The sequence below is a fragment of the Calliopsis andreniformis genome, chromosome 6, assembly GCF_051401765.1.
Source record: "Calliopsis andreniformis isolate RMS-2024a chromosome 6, iyCalAndr_principal, whole genome shotgun sequence".
Taxonomy (NCBI): Eukaryota; Metazoa; Arthropoda; class Insecta; order Hymenoptera; family Andrenidae; genus Calliopsis; species Calliopsis andreniformis.
Window position 1 is genome coordinate 6,103,257 of NC_135067.1, and position 21,610 is coordinate 6,124,866.

At 32.9% G+C, this 21,610-nt stretch overlaps 1 protein-coding gene across 5 annotated transcripts; it reads left to right on the forward strand.

The window, feature by feature from the left end:
- Positions 1-139: 139 nt before the first annotated feature.
- Positions 140-13,100, forward strand: LOC143181217 (uncharacterized). Of its 5 annotated transcripts, none has more exons than XM_076381546.1 (12): positions 140-408; positions 1,206-3,661; positions 3,751-3,884; positions 3,992-4,127; positions 4,195-4,353; positions 5,286-5,424; positions 5,517-5,746; positions 6,714-7,036; positions 7,303-8,730; positions 8,813-8,972; positions 9,052-9,220; positions 10,099-13,100. In XM_076381546.1, the coding sequence occupies exons 2-12, from the start codon at positions 1,345-1,347 to the stop codon at positions 10,283-10,285; spliced, it is 5,382 nt and encodes a 1,793-aa protein (XP_076237661.1). In that variant the 5' UTR covers positions 140-408; positions 1,206-1,344; the 3' UTR covers positions 10,286-13,100. The 5 variants fall into 5 exon arrangements, with proteins under 5 accessions (XP_076237661.1, XP_076237663.1, XP_076237664.1 ...); XM_076381548.1 differs by having other exon boundaries at positions 6,720-7,036; XM_076381549.1 differs by having other exon boundaries at positions 5,529-5,746.
- The last annotated feature ends 8,510 nt before the right edge of the window (positions 13,101-21,610 follow it).

Below are 21,610 nucleotides of genomic sequence, written 5' to 3' on the forward strand. Positions count from 1 at the left end.
CATTTCAATTTCTAAAGAAATGTCGAAAATCTTTACTCACGCAGCAGGAGGGAAGCAATCCCATCTAGCGGATGTCTCAGGGAAAACGGAAGAGAGAATCTGCTATTCAGTAATAATGTGCAAGAGGAAAAGTGGGGGAGCGGCGCGAGGAAGAAAATGGCCGACAAGGCAACGGTAAAAGGGCAGGGACGTCGAACGAGATACGTGTTTCGGGAGAAAGAAATGCGAAATCCGTGTTAGATCTCGTGAAACCAGACCGAAACCACTGTTGCAACAATCGCGTCGTTGCTTCCCTCGGTGTTGTGTTCGAGTAAAAATTCTCAAGCTAGTCAACTGCTTCGGTGGATTAATTTATCGTTTAAAAAAGCGTTCGCGGGCTGTGTGTAGGAACAAAAGGGCTCGCTAGAGGTAAACATAAATTATGCATTGCTCTACATTTTCCCTTTATCGCTCGATCCCATTCGCATTCCCGATCGTCTGAATCGCTTTCTTTTGAGAATTATCTCACGAGAGGCTTTCGTAATAGAGTACGAGCCTGGCAGAATCTCGTACGTGACAAATTCATCGATCAGTGGAGTAAGTTTATGTTAGCCACTTGTGGCCATCTACGGATACATTTAAAAAGTATCCTGATGTTCTTGTCCTTTTAATATCCTCCACTTACACGCGAACACTGTGCGTTTTGTAGAAATTCGAGTAATCCTTTTGCATGGAATACCGAGAAAATTTCGTGAGAAATCTCGTGGAACGTGTAACCGTAATGTGTGTTAAATGATGGAGGCAGCGAGATTTAAAGGGATCGATTTGTCAACAAGTCGATGAAAGTGCGCGCATCCAGCACTGTCGATCGAAATTCATTTTCATTTGCTCGTTCTAATAGCATTTGATAATCTGATTTATAACGGAGCAGAAATTTCGATCGTTTTACTTATATTTCGAGTGCTCACAAGTGTATTTTGTTTTGATTCATGCCAAAAAGTATCATTGCCAGTTGATTGTCAACTTAATGTTTCTGCAAGAAAAAATATAAAAGAGAATTGTTCTGCTATTACTGAACTGTTCACTACTTGAAACATAGATTTTCTCACTAATTATGGTAGGATTATGATTTTGGAAAAAGTAGTCCATTAAAGTACTTCATTTTATGTTTACATGTTGTATTTCAACTGCATAGTAATGTTCTATTTATATGAATTTCTTTGCAGACACAATCAACTTCTACAGAAGTTACAGTATTTAGTAAATTTAACAATGGCAGTTAGGTAGTTTTGACAATTCGCTCGGGACTTTCATCAAGTTTGAGCACATTTTTGCTGAATTGAAAATGTAAAGGATACAATAATAATGAAGTCGCAAAAAAAGGCAACGGTTGCCCGGAAGGCAACCAAAATGCCAACAATTGCTAAAAAACGTCGCTCATTCCTAGAGAAAACTATATCTGATGTGAGAAAAGAAAAGAAACCTAAGAAGCTTGAAATGTTGGAGGATGTAAAGAAGAAGATAGAGAGTGATAAGAAAAAATCAGAAAAGGTAGAAGAGAAGAAGAAGGTAGAAGAGAAGAAAAAGGTTGAAGAGAAACGTAAAGAAAAGATTGAGAAAGTTGACGAAAAGAAAAAGTGTGTGAAAGATCATGAAAAGAAGTGGGAGAAGATGGAGGAAAAGAAATTAGACAAAGTAGATGAAAAAGTCACTGATGAGTGTGCTTATGATATCACAGAAAAAAAGAAAGTACAAAAGATGGATGAGAAAGCAAAATTAGAAAAGCAAAGCTTGGAAAGCAAGAAAAAATTGGAGAAGATGGAAGATAAAAAGAAAAGTGGAAAACTGGATGATGAGACTGTAGAAGATCAGATAAAAGTCTCAAACATTACAGAAGAATATGAAGTGCATGAAGAAAAGTTAGATGCCTCCTGTTCTATTATTAAGAAAAAATGTAAAGATGAGAAGAAGAAGGATACAAAATTGATTAAGTCAGACATCAAGGAAAATATGAAAATTTCTGTGATAAAAGACAAAAAAACAGAACGCAAAAAGCTTCTTGAAAAAGGTACAATAAATAGTAAAAATCCTTTAGCACGGACTAAAAAGAATTCTAAGACAAAATCAGTGCAAAAGAAAGGTATATCTAGAAAGACCGTTTTAGCAAAAAAATCACATTTATCAGCAGTTCAAAAACTGGTTGATAAAAAAATTAAATTAAATCATTTGATAAAAGATGAAGATACATCAATAAGTGAAGAAGATGAAACAATGAAGAAAACGAAAAAGAAAAATGTGAATATTTCTAAGAATAAAATTATGCAAGAGAAAAAATCAAAGTTAAGAAAACAGATGAAAGCTAAGTTGCCTTCAAAAAATAATAAAATAAGCACTGCATTAAAGAAAGATGATAAGCTTAAAACACTGATAGAAAAGGTTGCACCTAAAAAGAAAGTGGATTCAAAGGAAATAGAAAAATCTTTGAATGAAAATAAGAAGGCTGTTAGCAAAGAAGAAGTAGTAGAAGAAGTAGAAACAAGCAATGTGAAACATGAGGTAGAAGAAGATAAGGATGTTGATAAAAATAATAAAGAAGAATTATCACAGTCAAAATCACAGGATATTAAAAAGTCTATAAAAAATAATTCAAAAATTAGTAAGAAAATAATGAAAAAGAAGGTTGTAAAAGTACAAATGGAGAGCACTAATCAAATACTTTCTTCTTCTGAGGAAACATCTTCTGAGGAATCTGGTAAACACATTAAAGATTGCGAAGATAATTCATATGATAGTGTTTCTTCTAAACAAGAACAAGTTAATAGTGAAAGTGTAGTTGAGACAAATTTGAAGGATGAAATATTTAATGGAGATAACTCAGGTGATAATACTTTCTCATCAGATTCAGATGATGAAAATGATGATGAGGTAAAGAAAAATAAACAGAAGGAAGTTAAGAAAAAAGAACGAGCTAGTTCACCGTCTGATGAACCTGTTAGGAGAATGAGACTTTTTGGATTTTGGAGTGGACCAAAACGGCACAGAGTAGCTTCCTTAAATGCATTAGCCAAAGTTCACTGCTTATATGAAAATGAAACTGGTGGTGTATATCTTGGAGGTTTCTGTAAACCAAAACCTGAGAAGGATAAGCAGGAAAAACAGGAAAAACAGAAAAAAGCAAAAGAGGAGAAAGAAGAGCAAGTTCGTAAAGAAAAAGAAAAGAAAGTTGAAAGTAAAGGGGAAGAAAATGCCCCCAAAAGAAAGCTCAGGAATGTGCCAGGATTACGAGGAAAGCACTGGGATATGCTCGAAAGTTCCTCGTCCTCGTCTTCTTCCGACGATGATGGTGAACGTGAAAAAAGTACAGAACACAACAAAAAGAAAATAATTAAACGAAGGAAAAAGAATGAGGAAGTAATGGATTTAAAAGATATGGTTGTATGCAAAAGGATGGCAAGTCTTAATGCTACTGCAATTCTAGCTGCATCTTATTCAGATGAAAAGAATCGTTGCGGTAGCAGCTCTGATTCTTCTAGTGAATCAGAAGTGGAGATTATTAAAAAACGAAAGCAAAATGATTCTGACATAGAGAAACGAAAATCGAGACAAAATTCAGAGCAAGAAGTACTAAAGCCATCCAACAAGCTTGTTATTGTGAACCAAGATACAGATGTTACTATTACTGGTACTATATCGTTCATATATTACTATATTATTCATATATTTATTTTTATGTCATTTTACAATTTACTACATTCGGAATTTTGATTTAAGGTGTTTATGTTAATCAAACTCGATCCACACATCATGAAGGATTTTTTGATATTGCCGGTATGCAGTACAGAATTAGTTCAACCAGTCATACTCAGACTGCAGCTACAGCAGTTGCTACTGAACTTCATGATCAGGTCAGTTTCATTTATTTGTTCAGAAAAGCTTCTGGTCTCTATGAACACTGTAAAAGATATGTATCTGGATATAATTATTAAATGTATATGTATATTTTTTGTAATAGCAAAAATTGGAGCAACCTTGCAAATCATATACACCATTAGGTGCATTATCTTCTATGCAACCACCAGGTAGTCAAGGTACTCATCCAAATATGTCTCCTAGAAGACACTCTGCATTCTCTGCTCCACATCAACATGGTAAGTTAACATGCACCAGAAAGGCATGACAAAAAGTACTATATATGTTCTTTTATTTCGTCATTAGGGTATTATCAGCCGGCTGGACCACTGATACAGCACCCACCAACTTTGCCACCTATAAAAGGTCCTCCTCCAGAACCTACCCCTACACCTCCTCAAAATTCTGAAGGTTCAGATGATTTAGTTGCGACTTCTACGACTTCTGGAGGAACAAGTAGTACAGGTATGTTCATATTTTATAAAGATAGATAGAAATACAATACTTTTTTGTACTATCTTGTTTTGAATGTGTAATTCACATTGCAACAATAGAACAACTGTTTACACTTTTGTATCCTTTGCAAGCTATATCTAGCTTCTTATTTATTGTATTGCCAAATATTTTACAAAGTATTAACTTACTTAAACTTATATTTTTATTCATTTAATGATGAACTGAATTATGTAATTTAGATAAAACAAAGAAATGCCATTTAACATGTTCCATTTAACATGTTCTGCACTGTCGTGAAATTTGAAATTTATTTATTTATTATTATTATTAATTTCAATCAGTTTCCAATGATTTCAATGCTATTAAATTATATTACTTTAAAAAAGTCATTTTAAACTAATTTAGAATATTAAAAGAAAGTAAAAAGTAAAAATGTTACGCGTAAAAGACACGATAAATTGTATAAATTACTTGCAAATGTCGCAACTGCTCATAGTGAATTTCCGCATTTTTAAAAATGCAAATAGAACTAATACATAAGAAAATCTATTGTTTATGAAATACTCGGTGAATTCCTAGTACGTCATTCTGTAGAATGTATAATTATACAAAACGCTATTGCATTATTGAAAAAGCTAAAAAGCTGAAAAACAAGTACTTTGTAAATTCATTTAGTACATTTTTCTTGTGATTTACATAAATAAGTTGAATTTTATATGATACTTTATTTAAAAAAATAATAAAATTAATTTGAGAATATCCCAAATATTTTCGCGTCCAGAAGATTGTTTTAACCATTTAGTACTTGTTTTTCTTCCAAAATATTTTTATACAACCAACTTTTACATACATTTGTATTTTTTTAAATATTTGTATAATTATATTGACGCAAGTGACTAACTTTCAGTGATCTAAAGTAGATATTTCATTATTTCTTTCAGGAGGTGGATTTTACAGGGCATATTGTCCTCAATATTATGGTACACCGCCGCAGTATCCAGATTTATGTTATCCACCGGCATATTCTCATCCACATGCTCATCCACCACCTTATTATAAATATCCACCAACTTATAGAAGGTAAAGTAAACTCAACTTGGTCATTCAAGAAATCTTAAGCGGTGTAGGCAGTAACCAAAATTGGTATTTTCTTCTAATATGCTGTAAAAAAGATATACTTTCAGGCAATATTATGGATATCAAGAATCTAGTGGAGGCGGCGGACCTGGTAGTGGAGCTACTGCAGGAGGACCAGCAGTTGTAGATTACCAACCACCTCCACCACCTCCTGGTGAATACCCTCTACCTCCTTATTACGGAGCATATCCTCCACCTCCTCCACCACCTCCACCTCCACCAAATCCAGCTTATTTACATTCTCAAGGAAGACCTTTCGTAGATCGTAAGTAGCAACAGTTGTTTAATGTTTACAATTTTTATACATTACACATTTTTGCAACATACAAAACTATTTTATGAATACACGTCGATTCTTCAAGGAGTGAGTTTCAATAACGAAGCAAGTTAAAGCATTACACTACCATAGATTGTACATAGTATGTTTATACATAGCATTACTAATAGTTAGAGATGGGTCAAAACCTAATTCACAAATTCTCGAAACTTAAATCTGAAACTTCGTAAGATTTTGAAATTTGAAACTCTCGAAATTATGTAATTTTGAATTGAAGTACCAACAAAATTTTTTCATAAATCTTTATTGCTCATAGTTAAATAAGCCAGAAACAAACAAATAAAAATACCTAATTTAGATTCTTATTCAATGATTCGAACTCTTTCTCGATCTAATCTATTTTTTTTATGAAGCAGGATGTATTGAAAAATCAGTTCCTTTAAATTTGGATACCTTTTCCATACCTAGGTATCGAATGTTTCGAATCCTGAAAAAACTCCGTTTTAAGTTTCAAGAGGTTTCGAGAAATTTCGAGGTTTCGATGTTTCGAGAAACCCATCGCTACTAATTGTACTTAAACTATTAGCATTAACACATGTTTGTTAAATTCATTTTAATCGTTAATATCAGATTAGTCTATAAACCCTACAGTACACAGTGATGCATATATAAACCGTAATATATTTTTAATACAGAAAATAAGTTTTTTATTCTTTTTCTCTCATTTTTTAATACATTTTAGATGGGGAAAAAAGTTATTTTATCTCAAAATAAAAAATTGCACATTGTAGAGTTAAAGTACCTTGCAAGATAACTACAATTTTTAATATTACAATCAGAAAAAAACAAGGAAATATATTTGGTTCATAAATAAACATATAGTATGAATTAAAGCTTCTAAAGTTAAAGTAATAACAGAAAATATTTTGTAAGTATCTGTACTAATTTGTCTTAGATGCAGCCTTCCAGGGTTGCCCATGCCCGATGCAATCTTGTCCAAAAAACGTGGATACTGGGCCCCTTATTGGTAATGGTAAGGGAGCGCCAGTGGTATCGGGGCCCGGTCTGTCATTGCCGCCCAGTGCTTTGGTAGGTCCGCCCTCGCCGGCGAGGGGGCTAGCCGGGCTAGCACCTCCTCACGGTGCCAACGCCTGGGATACGGATCGCGTCCAACTTAACACTCATCGCAACCTGAATCAGAACCAACCTTCGGTCCCTCCGTCTCATAATCTAGTCGGTGGACACAATCGCCCTCAAAATTCGGATTGCAAGGACAAGGTTTGTATTATATTCCATTCCTGACTTTTTAGACCTTAAGCAATGACGTCTTAACTTCGTCTTATAATTATCTAATCAGTTAGCCTGTTTCCCAGAAGATAAATGGGAAACTAGAATGAAATGTTTGATAATACATCTTGTTTGGAAGTTTGCAACGTTCTACAATAAGTCTATCTATAAATTCATGTCTATTATAAGCCTTGAAATATTTAGCTGTGGCAATTGTAAATGTATTAAAGCCAGATTTCATGATTTGCTGATTTCAGGACGAAAAAGAATGTACGGATGATAAATTACAGAAATATGGGTGTCCAAAACGTGCCTGTACATCAACTTGTGAAGTTAAAATGGAAAGTCTTTCGCCTTCAGAGAAGATAGCGGCGGGTACCTGTCCAAGCAACAAGTTCCACAACTTTAAATTGGAAAACAATAATGTTAAGTGCGAGTCCTGTAGTGTTGAAATGGGTGACAATTTATCTTGTGTTGCAAATTGTAACGTTAAGTGTGAGTCAGATTACAAGTGCGACATAATGAAATGTGAACAATGTATGAAAGAGGGTCAAATGGCCATTATGGAGATTGACAAAGACTCGGGTATATTGCTTGATGATAAACTGGATGCAGATTCCGATGTTAAAGAAGAACTGAATGATGTTGTAGTGGTTGACAATGAAAATTGGAAGAAGCCTGACTATGAGCCAACTGTACAAGAAGCTATCGAAGAAGTTGTAGAAAAAGATGGCGAGATAACAACAGAAATAGGGGAAGAACAATTTAAATGTCAAAAAGTATCAAAAAGGAAGTTATCTCTAGATAGTTTATCTGACAGTAGGAAGAAGAGGAAAGTGAGTAAAAGGACTCTTTCTGTTGGTTCTTCACAGGATTTGAATAATAGTGATTTTACATCAAAAATTTCGGTACCTATAATATCTGTAATTAAACAGATTGATATTACTAACGATGTGTGTGTTTCAAAGAAAAAACAACCAAGGAAAGATAATCAGAATCAAAAACGCAAAGTAGAGAATTCAAATACTTCCGAAAGTGTAATTAAAAAGTCAAAAACTTCTAAACAGAGTACAAGTAATACTATTTCAAGTTGTCTTAAGAATGCTGCCAGTGATAACTCTATTATGGAAACTATTAATAATGTAATACAACAAAGTCTAGAGATGACACAGAAAAAAGATCGTAAGGGAAAGAACGTAGAAAAATCGGAAAAGACAAAGAAAGAAGTGAATTTATTATCGACGGTGAAAAAGGTAGCAAAAAAAGTAGATTTAGTAAAAGAATTGGCGGCAGAAAAATTATCAAAGGCAATTGCGAAAAGTAGTCAGACTAAAAATAAAATGGATCCACGTTCAAAGTCAAGAACGGAGGACAAAAGTAAGTCAAAAGGGAAAGGTAAATCCAAAATGACTGAAACAAAGGGAAAAGATAATGGTAAAAAGCATGATAGTACAACAAAGTCTAAAGTAAAGGATACTAATGAGACTATTAAGAAGCCAGCCTTGATTAAAAAGAAGCGGAAAAGTGTGAAAAAAGCGCCTATAAAAAAGTCTGTATCCAAAATTGAAGATTGCATAGTAGGATGTGAGAATTTGACGTTAACTAGGAAAATATTCTTAAAACCCAAGTGGAGTAATGGATGGAGCTGGGAAGGTGATCCGTTTGAAGCCAAAGTTTATTTAACGGTAAGAGTCGAATTATTAGATTTTTTTTCAACATGAAAATACATAGAATATTTTCAATTTTGCTTCATGTTATCTCTTCTAGAATGAAGAATCGGCCATACGCCGATGTTATGCGAGTATGAAACACGAAAGTGGTGATGTTTTAAGACCTCGCGACTGCGTTTTGTTGAAGAGTGGCCCACGAAAAGCTGATTTACCATTCGTAGCAAAAATTGCTGCGTTGTGGGAAAATCCAGATGATGGTACATTCTTATATACGATTTTTTATAATACTGTAAGCGTATATAAATAGAGTAACTATAAATTTCTTTTTCTTTATAGGCGAAATGATGTTTTCCTTGTTGTGGTACTACAGACCAGAACACACTGAGCAAGGTAGAACTCAATATGACACTGAAGATGAAGTGTTCGCTTCGCGGCACCGAGATGCGAACAGTGTTGCTTGTATAGAAGACAAATGTTATATTTTGACATTTAATGAATACTGTCGGTAAGTTAAAGCTTTTTATATAATATAAAAATATAGTTTTAAACATACCACTCAAAAAAATTTTGGGAAGAAAGTCAGTCAGCTTTGACTGATGATAACTCTGTGATGAGTCATCGTAGGATTTTGATTTTTTTTTTAAATTAAATGCAGAAATCTTTACTTGAAGGTACTTCGTGTCGATTTTATGTTTAATGCTTATCACATTGAAAAATGCACAATTCGACGGAATGCACAGATATGCTATAATTTTTTCAGAGGTGTCTTTTACAGCTGGATATAGCTCGAACTTTTCTCTTTAATTTTAAAGAAAAAACAAGTTGCTCCGATTATTTTTCACAAAGTTACAGTACTTTGAATTTTCTCGTGGTGCATATTAGGTAGCACTAATGACGACGGTGCTTGACAAAAATGAAAGGGTCACTTTAAAGTGCTGTAATTTTGCAAAAAAATCGGAGTACTTTGCTTTTTATTTTAAATTAAAGAGGAAAGTTTGAATTATATGTAGCTATAAATGACATGCCAGAAAACAATTTTAACATATCTGTGTATTCCGTCAAACTTTTCAATTTTTGATATAACAAACATACCCTCAGATTCAAGAGGTTATAGAGGTAGGAGTACATTAAATTAAAAATTGAGATATAGTATCTTAAAGCAAAGATTTCAGCCTTTAATTTAAAAGAAAAATCATAAGCTTATGATGATTGTTCGCGGAGTTATCATTAGTTAAAGTTGACAATTTTTTTTCCAAAACTTTATTTCAGTGTTAAGCCGTAATTTGTTCAAGTAGTGTATATGAAAATTGAATTATAATTAAGATGAAGAAATATTAAGTAGATTGGAAAACCGTAGTATAGAAATGTTAATATAATTTATAGATATCGTAAAAACTTGCGAAGAATTGAAGAGGGATTAGAGAGTCCCGGATTAATAGTTCCACCGGGGGATCATTTATATCCACGAGAAAATCGGCAGCCTCCAATTCCAGTGCCCTCAGATATGGTCTTGTTTTGTCGACGCGTTTACGATTATCGTGGTAAAAAGCTTGTTAAGAATCCTGGATGACTCGACTTTTTATAAAACGCTTTGAACAGGAACCAATGGAATGCACAATGTTTGCAATATAAATTGAAACTGGACGTAGGTCTCCCTTCAAGCGTAAATGCATGTTAACCGATTTATTTTTATTTCAAGCTTAATGAATTTACATTCACTTTTTTAAATGAATTTTAAAGCTTTATATTTATATGAATAGAATTTTATAGATTTACGTTTATTTTTGTCACGATAGCAAGTTGTAGCAGAATTATTAATTTGTTTGCAGATTAGTCTGTGCTTTGTACAAGAGATTTTTTTCCGAATATACACTTTGTCACGAGTAAAGTTTTTATTTAATACGAGAGATCACTAGATTTGTAGGATATAACACAGGAAATCGAATTTTTAAATTTGCTAAAGTATAAAGATAATAAGAATACCGTTTTAAACTGATAACCTTATAAGATAGATATCGCTTCTTCAACCGATTTTCTACGTTTCTAACTTATGGTATAATAAGCATTTTAACGACTCATTTGGTTAATCGTAACAAAGAACATTTTGAAAAACTCATATCTCCAAATCGATACAATGAAAATAGGATGAAAATACTTTAGGGTTCGTTGTATAGCACAGAGAATGGCGTTATCCAGGTGAATAATAGAGAATTTGCAATTTTGACAAATTCTTTGATAGAGAAAATGACTTTCAAGATGAATCGAATATACATACATCTATAAAAAAGCAAATGATGCGATCACTGTTTCATTAATACGGGTTGTTTTATTGCGACCGCAACACGTTTTTAGGGAGATAATAGAATTTGACAATTTTATAGAGAGAATCATATTTTTTGTGAGATAGTATTTATAACACTTAAATGAATATTTTTCACATTGGAGATACAAATACCTATATGCTATGTATCATGGCGCCCTTCTTGGAGGGGACCTTCGAACAGTTTCAAGGTAGAAATCAAATGCCTGGGGTACTCGACCATTTAGCGAAAATAGTGATGTATGCGCTGTACTCTTTGGATAAGAAGAGAAGTGAAAGCGAAGTGAAATCAGATCTAGTATGAAAGAAAACACTTCCATTGTACCGCGGTGGTTCATGCCCACCCATGCACATGTGTTATTTTAATACGCGTAACTGATGTAAGTTTCATTTTTAATAATGACCGTCAACGATGGATAGTCGCGAAATGGAATTGATTCGATTGAAATTTTACTGGGACAGTAAGCTTCATCCACTCGAATTACAGTAACAAGACTTTATTGGAAATTAACAGATTCTAATTCGAATTTATCCGAACTGCCATATCACCGAAAATATTTAATCATTTCTTTGGTTGAAAAATTATAGACATTTATTTATTCTTCTTACGATTCAGAACAGAGCGAGTTGTATCACTAAAAAATACGATTCAAGGTATTTGTAACGAAAATTCGTCGCACGGAAAGAACGAATTCTTTCCCGATTCTTTCGTAATGAAATATTTTTCTTACTGTGTCGTAGAAATCGCAAGAAAATGAATTCTTAGAAATATTTATGTTTTAACCCGTCACGCTTTGTATATCTCTTGTAACAAACATTTCCTTTATTTAACTTTTTGAAAATCGTGATCTCTATTCTATTAGGGAAAATGTGGTTGTATAATAATCCCTTGTATCTTCATTATTTCAAGTCACATATTATTCATTAGCGCATAGTGAATGTATCGCATCGTAGTATGCCAAAAAAAAAAGAAAAAAAAACGTATTCGTGAATGACGGAACCTTGCGTTAGCCAATAATATAATTATATTACACGAGAGTTTATAATAATGAGTAGAAACCTTAGGAGGTAATTATGTTTACTGAAATTCCAAATAAGATAACGTCGACGTATATTTTTGATTATTTGTTGAGTGGCGGGTGTTTTGTTAGAAATTATATTATTTAAAATTAATATATTGATGATACGATTATTATTTAATATCTAATATATTGGATATAGACACTAAGTTATTTCCGATAGAATGAAATATTATATGTAGCATAGATAGGAGAAGGAGAGAGCGCCCGTGATTGTTCCTGTCTGTATATGCGTGTGTGCGATGCGAAAAATAATGTGGGCAAAGCGTCGAGAAAACGAACAATTGAAAATACGAAACGACGAGGAACATGTTTGATAGAGAAAAAAAAAAATCTGTAATACCAAAACATTTTCTCTTTTCATTTTTCAAAATATGCTTTCTTGGCGATTTAATATATTTTATATTTATTAATTTATCTATAACGATCAATTATATATGAACGATACATCCCGTAAGAAATCGTATTAGTATTTTACCTACGTGCACAGTAAACGAGAAAAGTATGCGTGACGAGTATCATCGTGCGCCGCGCACATACGAATTAAAAAGAAAAAGGCAAGATGATGCGCGTCTATCTTCGACTCCTCTGTCATATCGACAATGATCGAGCCTAAACATAATGATACCCAGAAAAATGGGATCGCGACGCATGGTAGATCCTCGCATAGCATTCTTGCGATTTTTTACAATTAATTTTTGTATTCGTTTTTATCACGTGAGAGGGATCGCGTCGCGTATGTGCGACTACGATGCGCCGATGCATTTTATCAAAGTGATCGAAATTGTTCGAGAGGAATGTCGCGTGACGTTGTAGATATATCGTGTAATACGCATTTGTGTGTAATTCTAAGCGCGGCTTCTAGCCGCGACGCGTCTTCGACAGGGAGGAAAGCGAAGTGACGGCTTTCCTTCGTAGCGCAAACGAAACAAATACAGAAATATACTTTAACGATGGTTAACAAGGGAACATTGCACAAAAGAAAACATTGCATATCCTCTGTTCATTCTACAAAACCGACTAACTCTCATCGAATTGTCTAGGATAAGGGTACCAATTCTGTATCTGAGAGTCAGATTAATCTAAATCTCCATTTTCTCGAAATTAAGTTTTATCTGGCATCTTAATGCTTTCTCGTTATTTTAGTTGAATAACGAGAATTTATGTAAATTACGTTATAAGTAGACTGTGGGTCTATATGCATTTTTTGGAAACTCCAATATGTAAAAATTGCAGAATTTACGCAATATGCAAAAGTGTAGAGGTAGTGCAGCATATTTGGAATACCAGTTTGTTTAAGGTGAATAAAAAGTTAATGCAGTGGATTATATAAATCAGATTATATGATATTATAGGGAAACTAATAAACTTTTATGTTTCAAACTCTGAGTAATAATAAAAAACAAAAAGTGTCTGAAATTTTAGTCTAACTGAAAAATGACAGAAAGTAACGATTTGCCTCAGGTGCAAATGATTTGGAATAGCCGTATCATGGTCATTCATAATAGTCAGTGTTTGAATCTGAGGATTCGCTATCTGAGACATTTCTCCTTCCTCTTTTTTTGTTTTTATATTTTTGCCTTTTCTTGCTATTATTGCTGGGTTTTTGCCAACTTTTTATTCTGTGCTGCTTCAAGCTCGTTTCTGTAAGAGAAATTTGAATTTATTGAAGGCTTCGCGGGCTTTAAATAAAAGTTAAATAGACTTATAATATTTGAAGGATGAAACAAATCTTTAATTCGATACCATTTTTTTAATTCTGTTTATGGAAATAGAAATTTGTATAAGTTGCCGCAGTCTAATTATAAGTAAAGAAAATTGAATAGTATAAACTATTTTAAATACTATGTTAAGAAGTGGGAGATCGCATTTGTCTTCCTGCTTTCCTAACGAACAATAGAAAGATTTGGGTTAGTATGACTCTCAGGTACAGAATTATTGTATGCCAAATCAATAATCGTATCCCCCCTTTTTCCACATATAATAAATTCTAACAATTTTAAGCTGAAAATATTTGAATTCATTAAAAAACTAATATTTTCAGTTGAATAGTACAGTATCTTATTATATGTGAAAATAAAAAGGAAGGCATAGTATTTGGCCAGCACACAATAATTGGCAGTCTTACTCTAGTGGCTGTGGGCCTACGACCCTTGGGTGCAAAGCTTACAGTGAGAAATTCTTAAGTATTACGCAAGAGATTTTAAGCAAATTTCGTACGTAGTTTATTTACAAGGTATTCAATAATATTAATAAATATCGTTTGATAGCACGGTGGCAGAGAGTGAATGTTTATGCAAAGTTTGTTGGAGAGTGTTTTGGATGATTAGTAGATGGTTCATGAGGTAATCTATAATCGGGAAAGGTAGAAGATGGAAACGAGATACTGTATCACTCGTTATAAGCTTGTTATTATATTCACCGTATTTTGGAATTACTCAAAGTAAATAAGTTTTGCTTTTATAGATACATTTTAACTTACATCTTTGATAAACGAAAATTGAATTATCTGTTCACGAGTTGACATCAGAAACGTGTCCCTTGCTATAAGTTTGTGATCAGTAATCCATGGGTCTATGACGAGGAAATACTGCACAATATTTTCAATATCTGGGTTTCTTTTTACACGGTGGATCTGTATTGTGTAAAAAAAAATCGTGCTAGAATTTATTTACAAGTTGCAACTTACCAAATTACAACTTGTAAATCAATTCTTAGAGAACTCTCTTCACATGATTTTTTTACAAGTTGCAACTTGGAATTTTACAACTTGCAAATCAGTTTTACACGACATTCTTTACACATTTTTTTTAGACGGTACAAATATACCATATAAAAAGAGACCTAGCTATATTTTTAATATTTTCAATACTAATAAGTATTTTCTTGCTTAAAACATATTTTTAACTTTACACTTCAGAGGCTCCTTTTCAGTTACTTATAAACAGAGCGAGAAGAAATGAAAGATTATTTAATACTTATAGTAAAATTCCCAAGGAACTTAAATCAAGAAAATACTGTATACCTAAATCAAGAGAAAAACAGGGCAGTCAGCAGCTAAGGGTGAGTTACCCTCTAATAAAAATTCCCCTTTTAATATTTTCTATTAAATCATCTATTGCACTTATAAATTAGCTACTTATTCAGATTACAAATCGTACACAATGTGCGCTAATTAAAAAAAGTAACAGCAAAAAGTATCAAATACAGATCTGCATAATTAGATTAAAATAAACAGCAATCATCACACGAGAACACTATGAACTACAAATCATAAATTATTTAAATGTCCATGCAAAATCTGCCCTTTGTTAAACAAAGAAGTATTCATTCTTCAATTACACACCTACGGATTTTTCTTAAAAGCTGTGCGTAATGCTCCACACGGTTCTTTCGTCAAAATCTTTGGTTTGGCGAAAACAGAACTTCCGGTCCACGAACAACTAACTCGATAGACTTTCAATGGTGCAGATTTTTGCTCGACCGAGAACAAGGATGCTTGAACGTCTGGTGATGACATTGCCTTCGTCGCTTTTAGCCATTTGTGAATCTGTATTCTGCAAACGTATAGGTCTTTCATGTCTTCTATGCCGCAAAGATTGTGTTTCCTTCGCGCAAGTCTCGGCTGAAGTTCGTGTTAGACGTGCTACCTCGAACAACTATGAGAGAAGTATGCATTTTCTATTTGCATGGCAGTCGAGAATTCTTATTGTTAGGTGAGTTTTCGAATATGTTGTTCTAACATTTTAGTTGGTTTGCAACGTTCTGAGTTACCGTGGTAGTACACCTGTCTCTTTATAGATTTAGTAAAATTTTGTTAGTGGTTTTATAATTTTGGTCAAGTATTTGTTGCGATCAAGCAAGTGTTCTAATACTTTTGAGGGAGGGTGTATATTATAAATACTTTCAGTTCATTTGTGTTACCCATAGGCTATTTAATGACGACACAATTTGATTACTAACTACAAATTAATTTGAAAGGATAGTCTTAATGGGAGATTCTCGTGTAGCAACGCTAAGATTAGATGGTTTTTCTTGAATTTTTTGAGAGAGAACTGAAACCTCTATTGTACTAGAGTTTTGGGGACATAGAAATCCTTAAACTGTGCGAAAAATATTTTTTAGTCCATTTTTTGTAACTTTGTATTCAATGGAGACTGTGTCTTTTAATCATATTCAATGATTGGCGGGCAGTGTAGCATTTATGACAGACATCAGAAAACACCAAATCAAACATTTTCTTAAAGCTAGATAGTTTTGAAGACGTCTTGAAGACGTCTATTTTATGTTCATTTTATGCCTGAATGTCTTACGACATAATTTAGACGTCTTAAAAACATCCAAGAGCGTACATCTTAAAGGCTTGCAAAGTTTACGTCTATAAAACGTCTTAAAGATACACTACATGGACGTCCTAAAGACTTACGCTTTTGGACGTCTTAAAAACGTCTAATTTTTGTCTGAACGTCTTATATACGTAATTTGGACGTCCTTAAAACGTCTTATAAATGTTTCCTAAGACGTCCTAAAGACATATTGATTTGTAACATCGGACGTCTTAGACACGTCTTTTGGCCATTTTTAGGACGTTTTTAAGATGTCTCTGTGCTATTTGAAAACGTCTTAAAGACATCCAATAAAGCCCTAAAAATGTCCGAAAGATGTCTCTGAGACGTTCGATGTTACAAATCAGTATGTCTTTAGGACGTCTTAAAAGACATTGATAAGACATTTTAAGATGTCCAAATTACGTCTTTGAGGCGTTCAGACAAAAAATAGACGTCTTTAAGATATCCAGTCGCTGTCTGCATCTTTATATTGATGCAGGTTTATCGATGAACGAGCGGCTAATGCCATTATTTCATTCTTTTATTCGGGGTAAAGTAATTTAACGTGTAAACGATTAATTTGATTTTTCAAAGTATTTTTTAATAATTATCATACCTAATTTAATAGTAAGAGTCGAATAATTAAATATGAACTGATAATGGGATAAAATTAAAGGTGTGTCTATCTGAGTCTCAATACCTTTAATAGCGTTACAAACACGGGTGCAGATAATTTATGTAAATTACAGTGGAAGGTAAGTATACGTTTGCGTATTGTAATGTGTGTACTACCTGCTAAACTTCTTCCCGGTTGCAAATAATAAAGTTCTGAATATTTTTGAATGACAATCAATTACTTGCATAATATTAGATATTTAAAATGGAACGTAGTGCATGTCAACATACCTATCCACTTAAAGCACCTTACGATAATTCTTGTGCAGCTGTAGTTGAATCGGTGAGTTGAAGATTGAAGAACAGTACAAGTTCAAAATTAACCATTTTCAAGTAATATCAAAACTGTGTGTAAATACATAGAACTACACGTTGGGATTAAATATCTCGAAATATGATTTTTGGCTTTTGGACTTGCATTGCTTTTCAATTCACCGATTCCAGTTTGGACGACAATTTCACTTGGTTAAGAAGATCAGAGCTTTCTTTTCGCGGAGGAATCTTTTAAAAATTAATAGCACTTGAGGCTTGTCTGTTGCAAGTGACAATTTAACTCTCTATCACAATATGATTTTATAATTAGAATATTCTTGAAGTTGGTCAAATTATTTCTATTACTGTTAGATAAAATATTTATAGTTGTGTTTTGCACTTATAATACTACATTATAAAAATTGCAGAAAAAGTAACTTATACGTTTTTTTATTAAATAAGAAAGCATGCATTATTTGATTACAAATGCTTGAGTTCATTTTAAGATTATGTGTATAGAAGTACACGATTGATTGACTTTAAACTTTAGACTTTAACAGTTCTGCTGTTGGTAATTCAGCCGATAGTATAATAAAAATAGTGGAAATATAAAAATGATATATTGAATACTGCTTATAAAAATTCATTTATTCAAATGTACTGAATCTTTGATTTACTTAAGAGTTAAAACATTACTTACCAGAAGCCTGTTAACAGGTTTATTGGGTTTATTAGCTGGTAAATAAAGTGTTAATCTGGAAATTACATTTAACTAAAATATTTAGAATAATTTATTAGTTTTTAACAATTTTGTTGAGTTAAAGGACGAGTAAGAAAAAAATTTGAATCACTGTAATAAATATAATAACAAGTGCGAAGAATCATTCTACAAAGCGGCTAATTGTAAGTAACTGTCTTACATAGAAAGTTCAAATACAAAATACTACTTCATCCATTTGTACAAAATTATTAATATCCTCATCTAAAAACGCAGTTTTTTCATTGGAGAAAAACTTGAGTCGTAAATTACCCAGTTTGTTCTCTGCCATGTAAATGAGTTTTTTCATAGAGTTCCAAATATTAGAGGCGACTTTTCTTGAATGTGGTAATTCACGACGTAGGTATTTCATAGCATCATCTTTTAACTACCAACATTTTTTAAGAAACCTTATGCAAAAAGAGTACAGTCTGCCTAGAAATATAGCGTGACAAACTGAGTCATCGAGTAAAAGTGTCGTCTAATATAAACAAATAGCGATTAATTGTGATCTTACAAAAGACTAAAGCCTCAATTTTTCAATAGTTTTGTCACCTCTGTAAAAGAAGGGTAACGTTGAAAATGGTAAAACTTTAATCAAGCACAAGAGACAACAACTCAGAAAGAAAGCCCACGGACGTGGAAATCGCTTTTAGAATAAGACTGGCTATAAGTTGTAGTATACACATAGTGTAATAAAATCGTTATATCGATTGTCAAAATGGGTTTTTGTTCTTGAGAAATTTCACTTTAAAGTTTTATCATAAACATAAGCAATGTTCAACGTAGACACTTTGTTAGTCGTATACTTCTGGTGATGTTTGCATTTTAAGGTACTTAGAAAAAAGTTTCGTGTCAGCTTTCAAAAATATAAATCAAGTTTATTTTCCAAAATGAAATAAAATTTGTGACTATGACGAAAGTTTAGTTTTTTTTAAATTTTTAAAAATTTAATTTTTTCATTCAAGATCATTTAAAGGTCATAAATGCTGCATCATAAAAAATACATATTAATGTGCTTAAAAATATCAATGGTCTACAAAACTGGAAAAACTGACCTTAAGTGGAAAAAATATGGATCATAATATTCTTAGCTTTGAAGTAAACAAATTTGTCCTAACACATTTTTTTCTATCAGCAAAAATAACAAAGATATTAGGATGTGTTTGATAAAAGAAACACACTGTATACATAATGTTACATGACCACCGTGTTTATGCACAATATTGCCTATATTTACAACAAAACTTTAAAGTGAAATTTCTCAAGAACAAAAGCTCATTTTGACGAACGATATGAGAATGTGGCACACACTATGTCTATACTACAAATTATACCCACTCTTATCCTAAAAGCGATTTCCATGCCCATGAACTCTCCTTGTCAGAGAAGAGAGTGCATAGCCGATGCAAACACACACGGGTTAGAGCTTGGGTTCAATAACAGTTTTATGATAGGACCTGGTGATAATAAAACAGACCGACGCGACGGTTCTTGAAAGTGTGAAATGCAGAAACGTCCACTCAAGCCATTTTCTCTGTAGACGTTGAAGTAAACGCAAGCAGTATGGTGATCCTACAATCATTTAACCCTGGAATGACACCCTTGTATTTTTTGGCGTAAGTAACACTGTGGGGTTCCGAGTGACCCACAAAAAATCTTAATATTTAAAATAATATTTATTTGCGAAGAATTCGTTTTCCATTCTTTCTTGGACATGATAACAAAAGACAGTGTCACAATCTGATTCTTATTTACAGAAAAAAAAGATTATTGTAAAAAGATACATTTTACAATAACTGAAATATTATTTAAAAAAATTCCCCTAAACAGAACCATGACACAGTTTTCTAAATAATTTTTCAATTACTGTAAAATATGTATATCCTATTTAACTTAAAATATATTGTGACATGTTACAAGTCACTTAGTGTTGCCTCAATGAAATTACGCCTTAATAACAGCTACACAGTTCAAGCAATATGGTTTTCTGACCGATTCGGTAATTTTGCCGAATTGATAATAAGGTAGCGTTCACATGATACCGTGTCTTTACCAAAAATTCAACTTTTACGCGTGTATCCACTTCCTTTTTTATTTGTATCATTTACTGTGCGAACGCTGCCTTCGGTTATTACCAATTTTGCAGAATTACCGAATCGGTCGAAAAACAGCATTGCCTGAACTAGGTATAACACTTCACCTGTCCTAGTGCCCCAAACATATTCATTTTACCGTTTCATTAATTTTATCGGCACGCTGTATTCCTGGAGCAGCTAGAAGACAGAGCAAAAAGGGCACAGTATCATAGCGGTGTCACATTTAGCGCGCCGGAAGTACGCTGAAAGACGTCCGGGAAGAGGAAAGGTGGCTAAACAAAAAGCATTTCGAGGCCTCGGATTGGTCATTTGCTCGATCATTCTAAAGTTTTAATCCGAAGCAGGAGGCCTAAGCCGAAAAGCCTAAAGTCGAGGACGTCATCACGCCCGCTCGTGCTCCTCTAGCTATTCCTTCAGATTACATTAATTCGATTAACGAATGCCGCTTATCGTCCACCTCAGGATCCTACGAGAATTTTTTTCGATGACTCTCAAGGCGCCGTTTACCTCGAACTTACCAATCGCCCGAGATCTTTGGGTAGATGGGTGAGTAATGATCACTTTTCATCGATCTTGCAATTAGTGATGGATTTGCCGATCCATCTTTCGATGGGACATTATTTTTACTGTTTAAACTACTTTAATCTGAGATAGCATTTGTCAGATTGATAGTGCTGATTTATTTTGGAAAATTTTCGATGGCAGAACATGAAGGGATTAATTGTATTTGTAATATTATAGTAGATAGATATGTTTGCTGTACAATTTATAGAGATAAGTTTAATTCTACAATTCGCTTGATAGATTGACATTATTGATTTATTTTGGCGATTTTTTGAATTCGAGGTGACTGAAAATGGAGGACTAGTTGCTTCTTATCAGGTTGTAATATTTGTACTATTGTTTAAGGTTGTAACTTTTTTTATTAGTATGTACCGTGTGTCACTTCAGGTATTTAGTATTCGAAGTTAAAATTTTTGAAGATTTGAAATCTTGAAAGTTGTTGGAGTCCTAAAAATCTTGATTTTTCGGAAGATACATTGCATATTCAAAATTTATATTAGTTATGTCTAACTATTCAATTTTCTAAAGCAACTTTTGTTTTGATAAATATTAACTCTTTAGTTTTTACATATATTTAAAGAATATATAGGTACCTATTTTAAGTGTTTCATAATTTCATGTTATTTTTATAAAAATTTTAATGAACTACACATTTGTATTTTAAAGAGTTAATAATATTTCAAGATTTTTGAGATTAAGAAATTTTTGTTTATAAATATACAAAAATACTCTAATAATTTCATTGCTTGATATCTTGCAAGAGAATTGTCTATCACTGTTTAAGTTCAATTCTTGGAAGCTTCTTATTACGTCTTCTTTTC

What these genes read in the sequence shown, in the direction of transcription:
- LOC143181217 (XM_076381546.1), top strand. Translation starts at nt 1,345, where the DNA reads ATGAAGTCGCAAAAAAAGGCAACGGTTGCCCGGAAGGCAACCAAAATG. An exon ending in TACAGATGTTACTATTACTG is followed by an intron (nt 3,662 to 3,750) that starts GTACTATATCGT and finishes TTTTGATTTAAG; the next exon opens with GTGTTTATGTTAATCAAACT. An exon ending in ACATTTAATGAATACTGTCG is followed by an intron (nt 9,221 to 10,098) that starts GTAAGTTAAAGC and finishes TATAATTTATAG; the next exon opens with ATATCGTAAAAACTTGCGAA.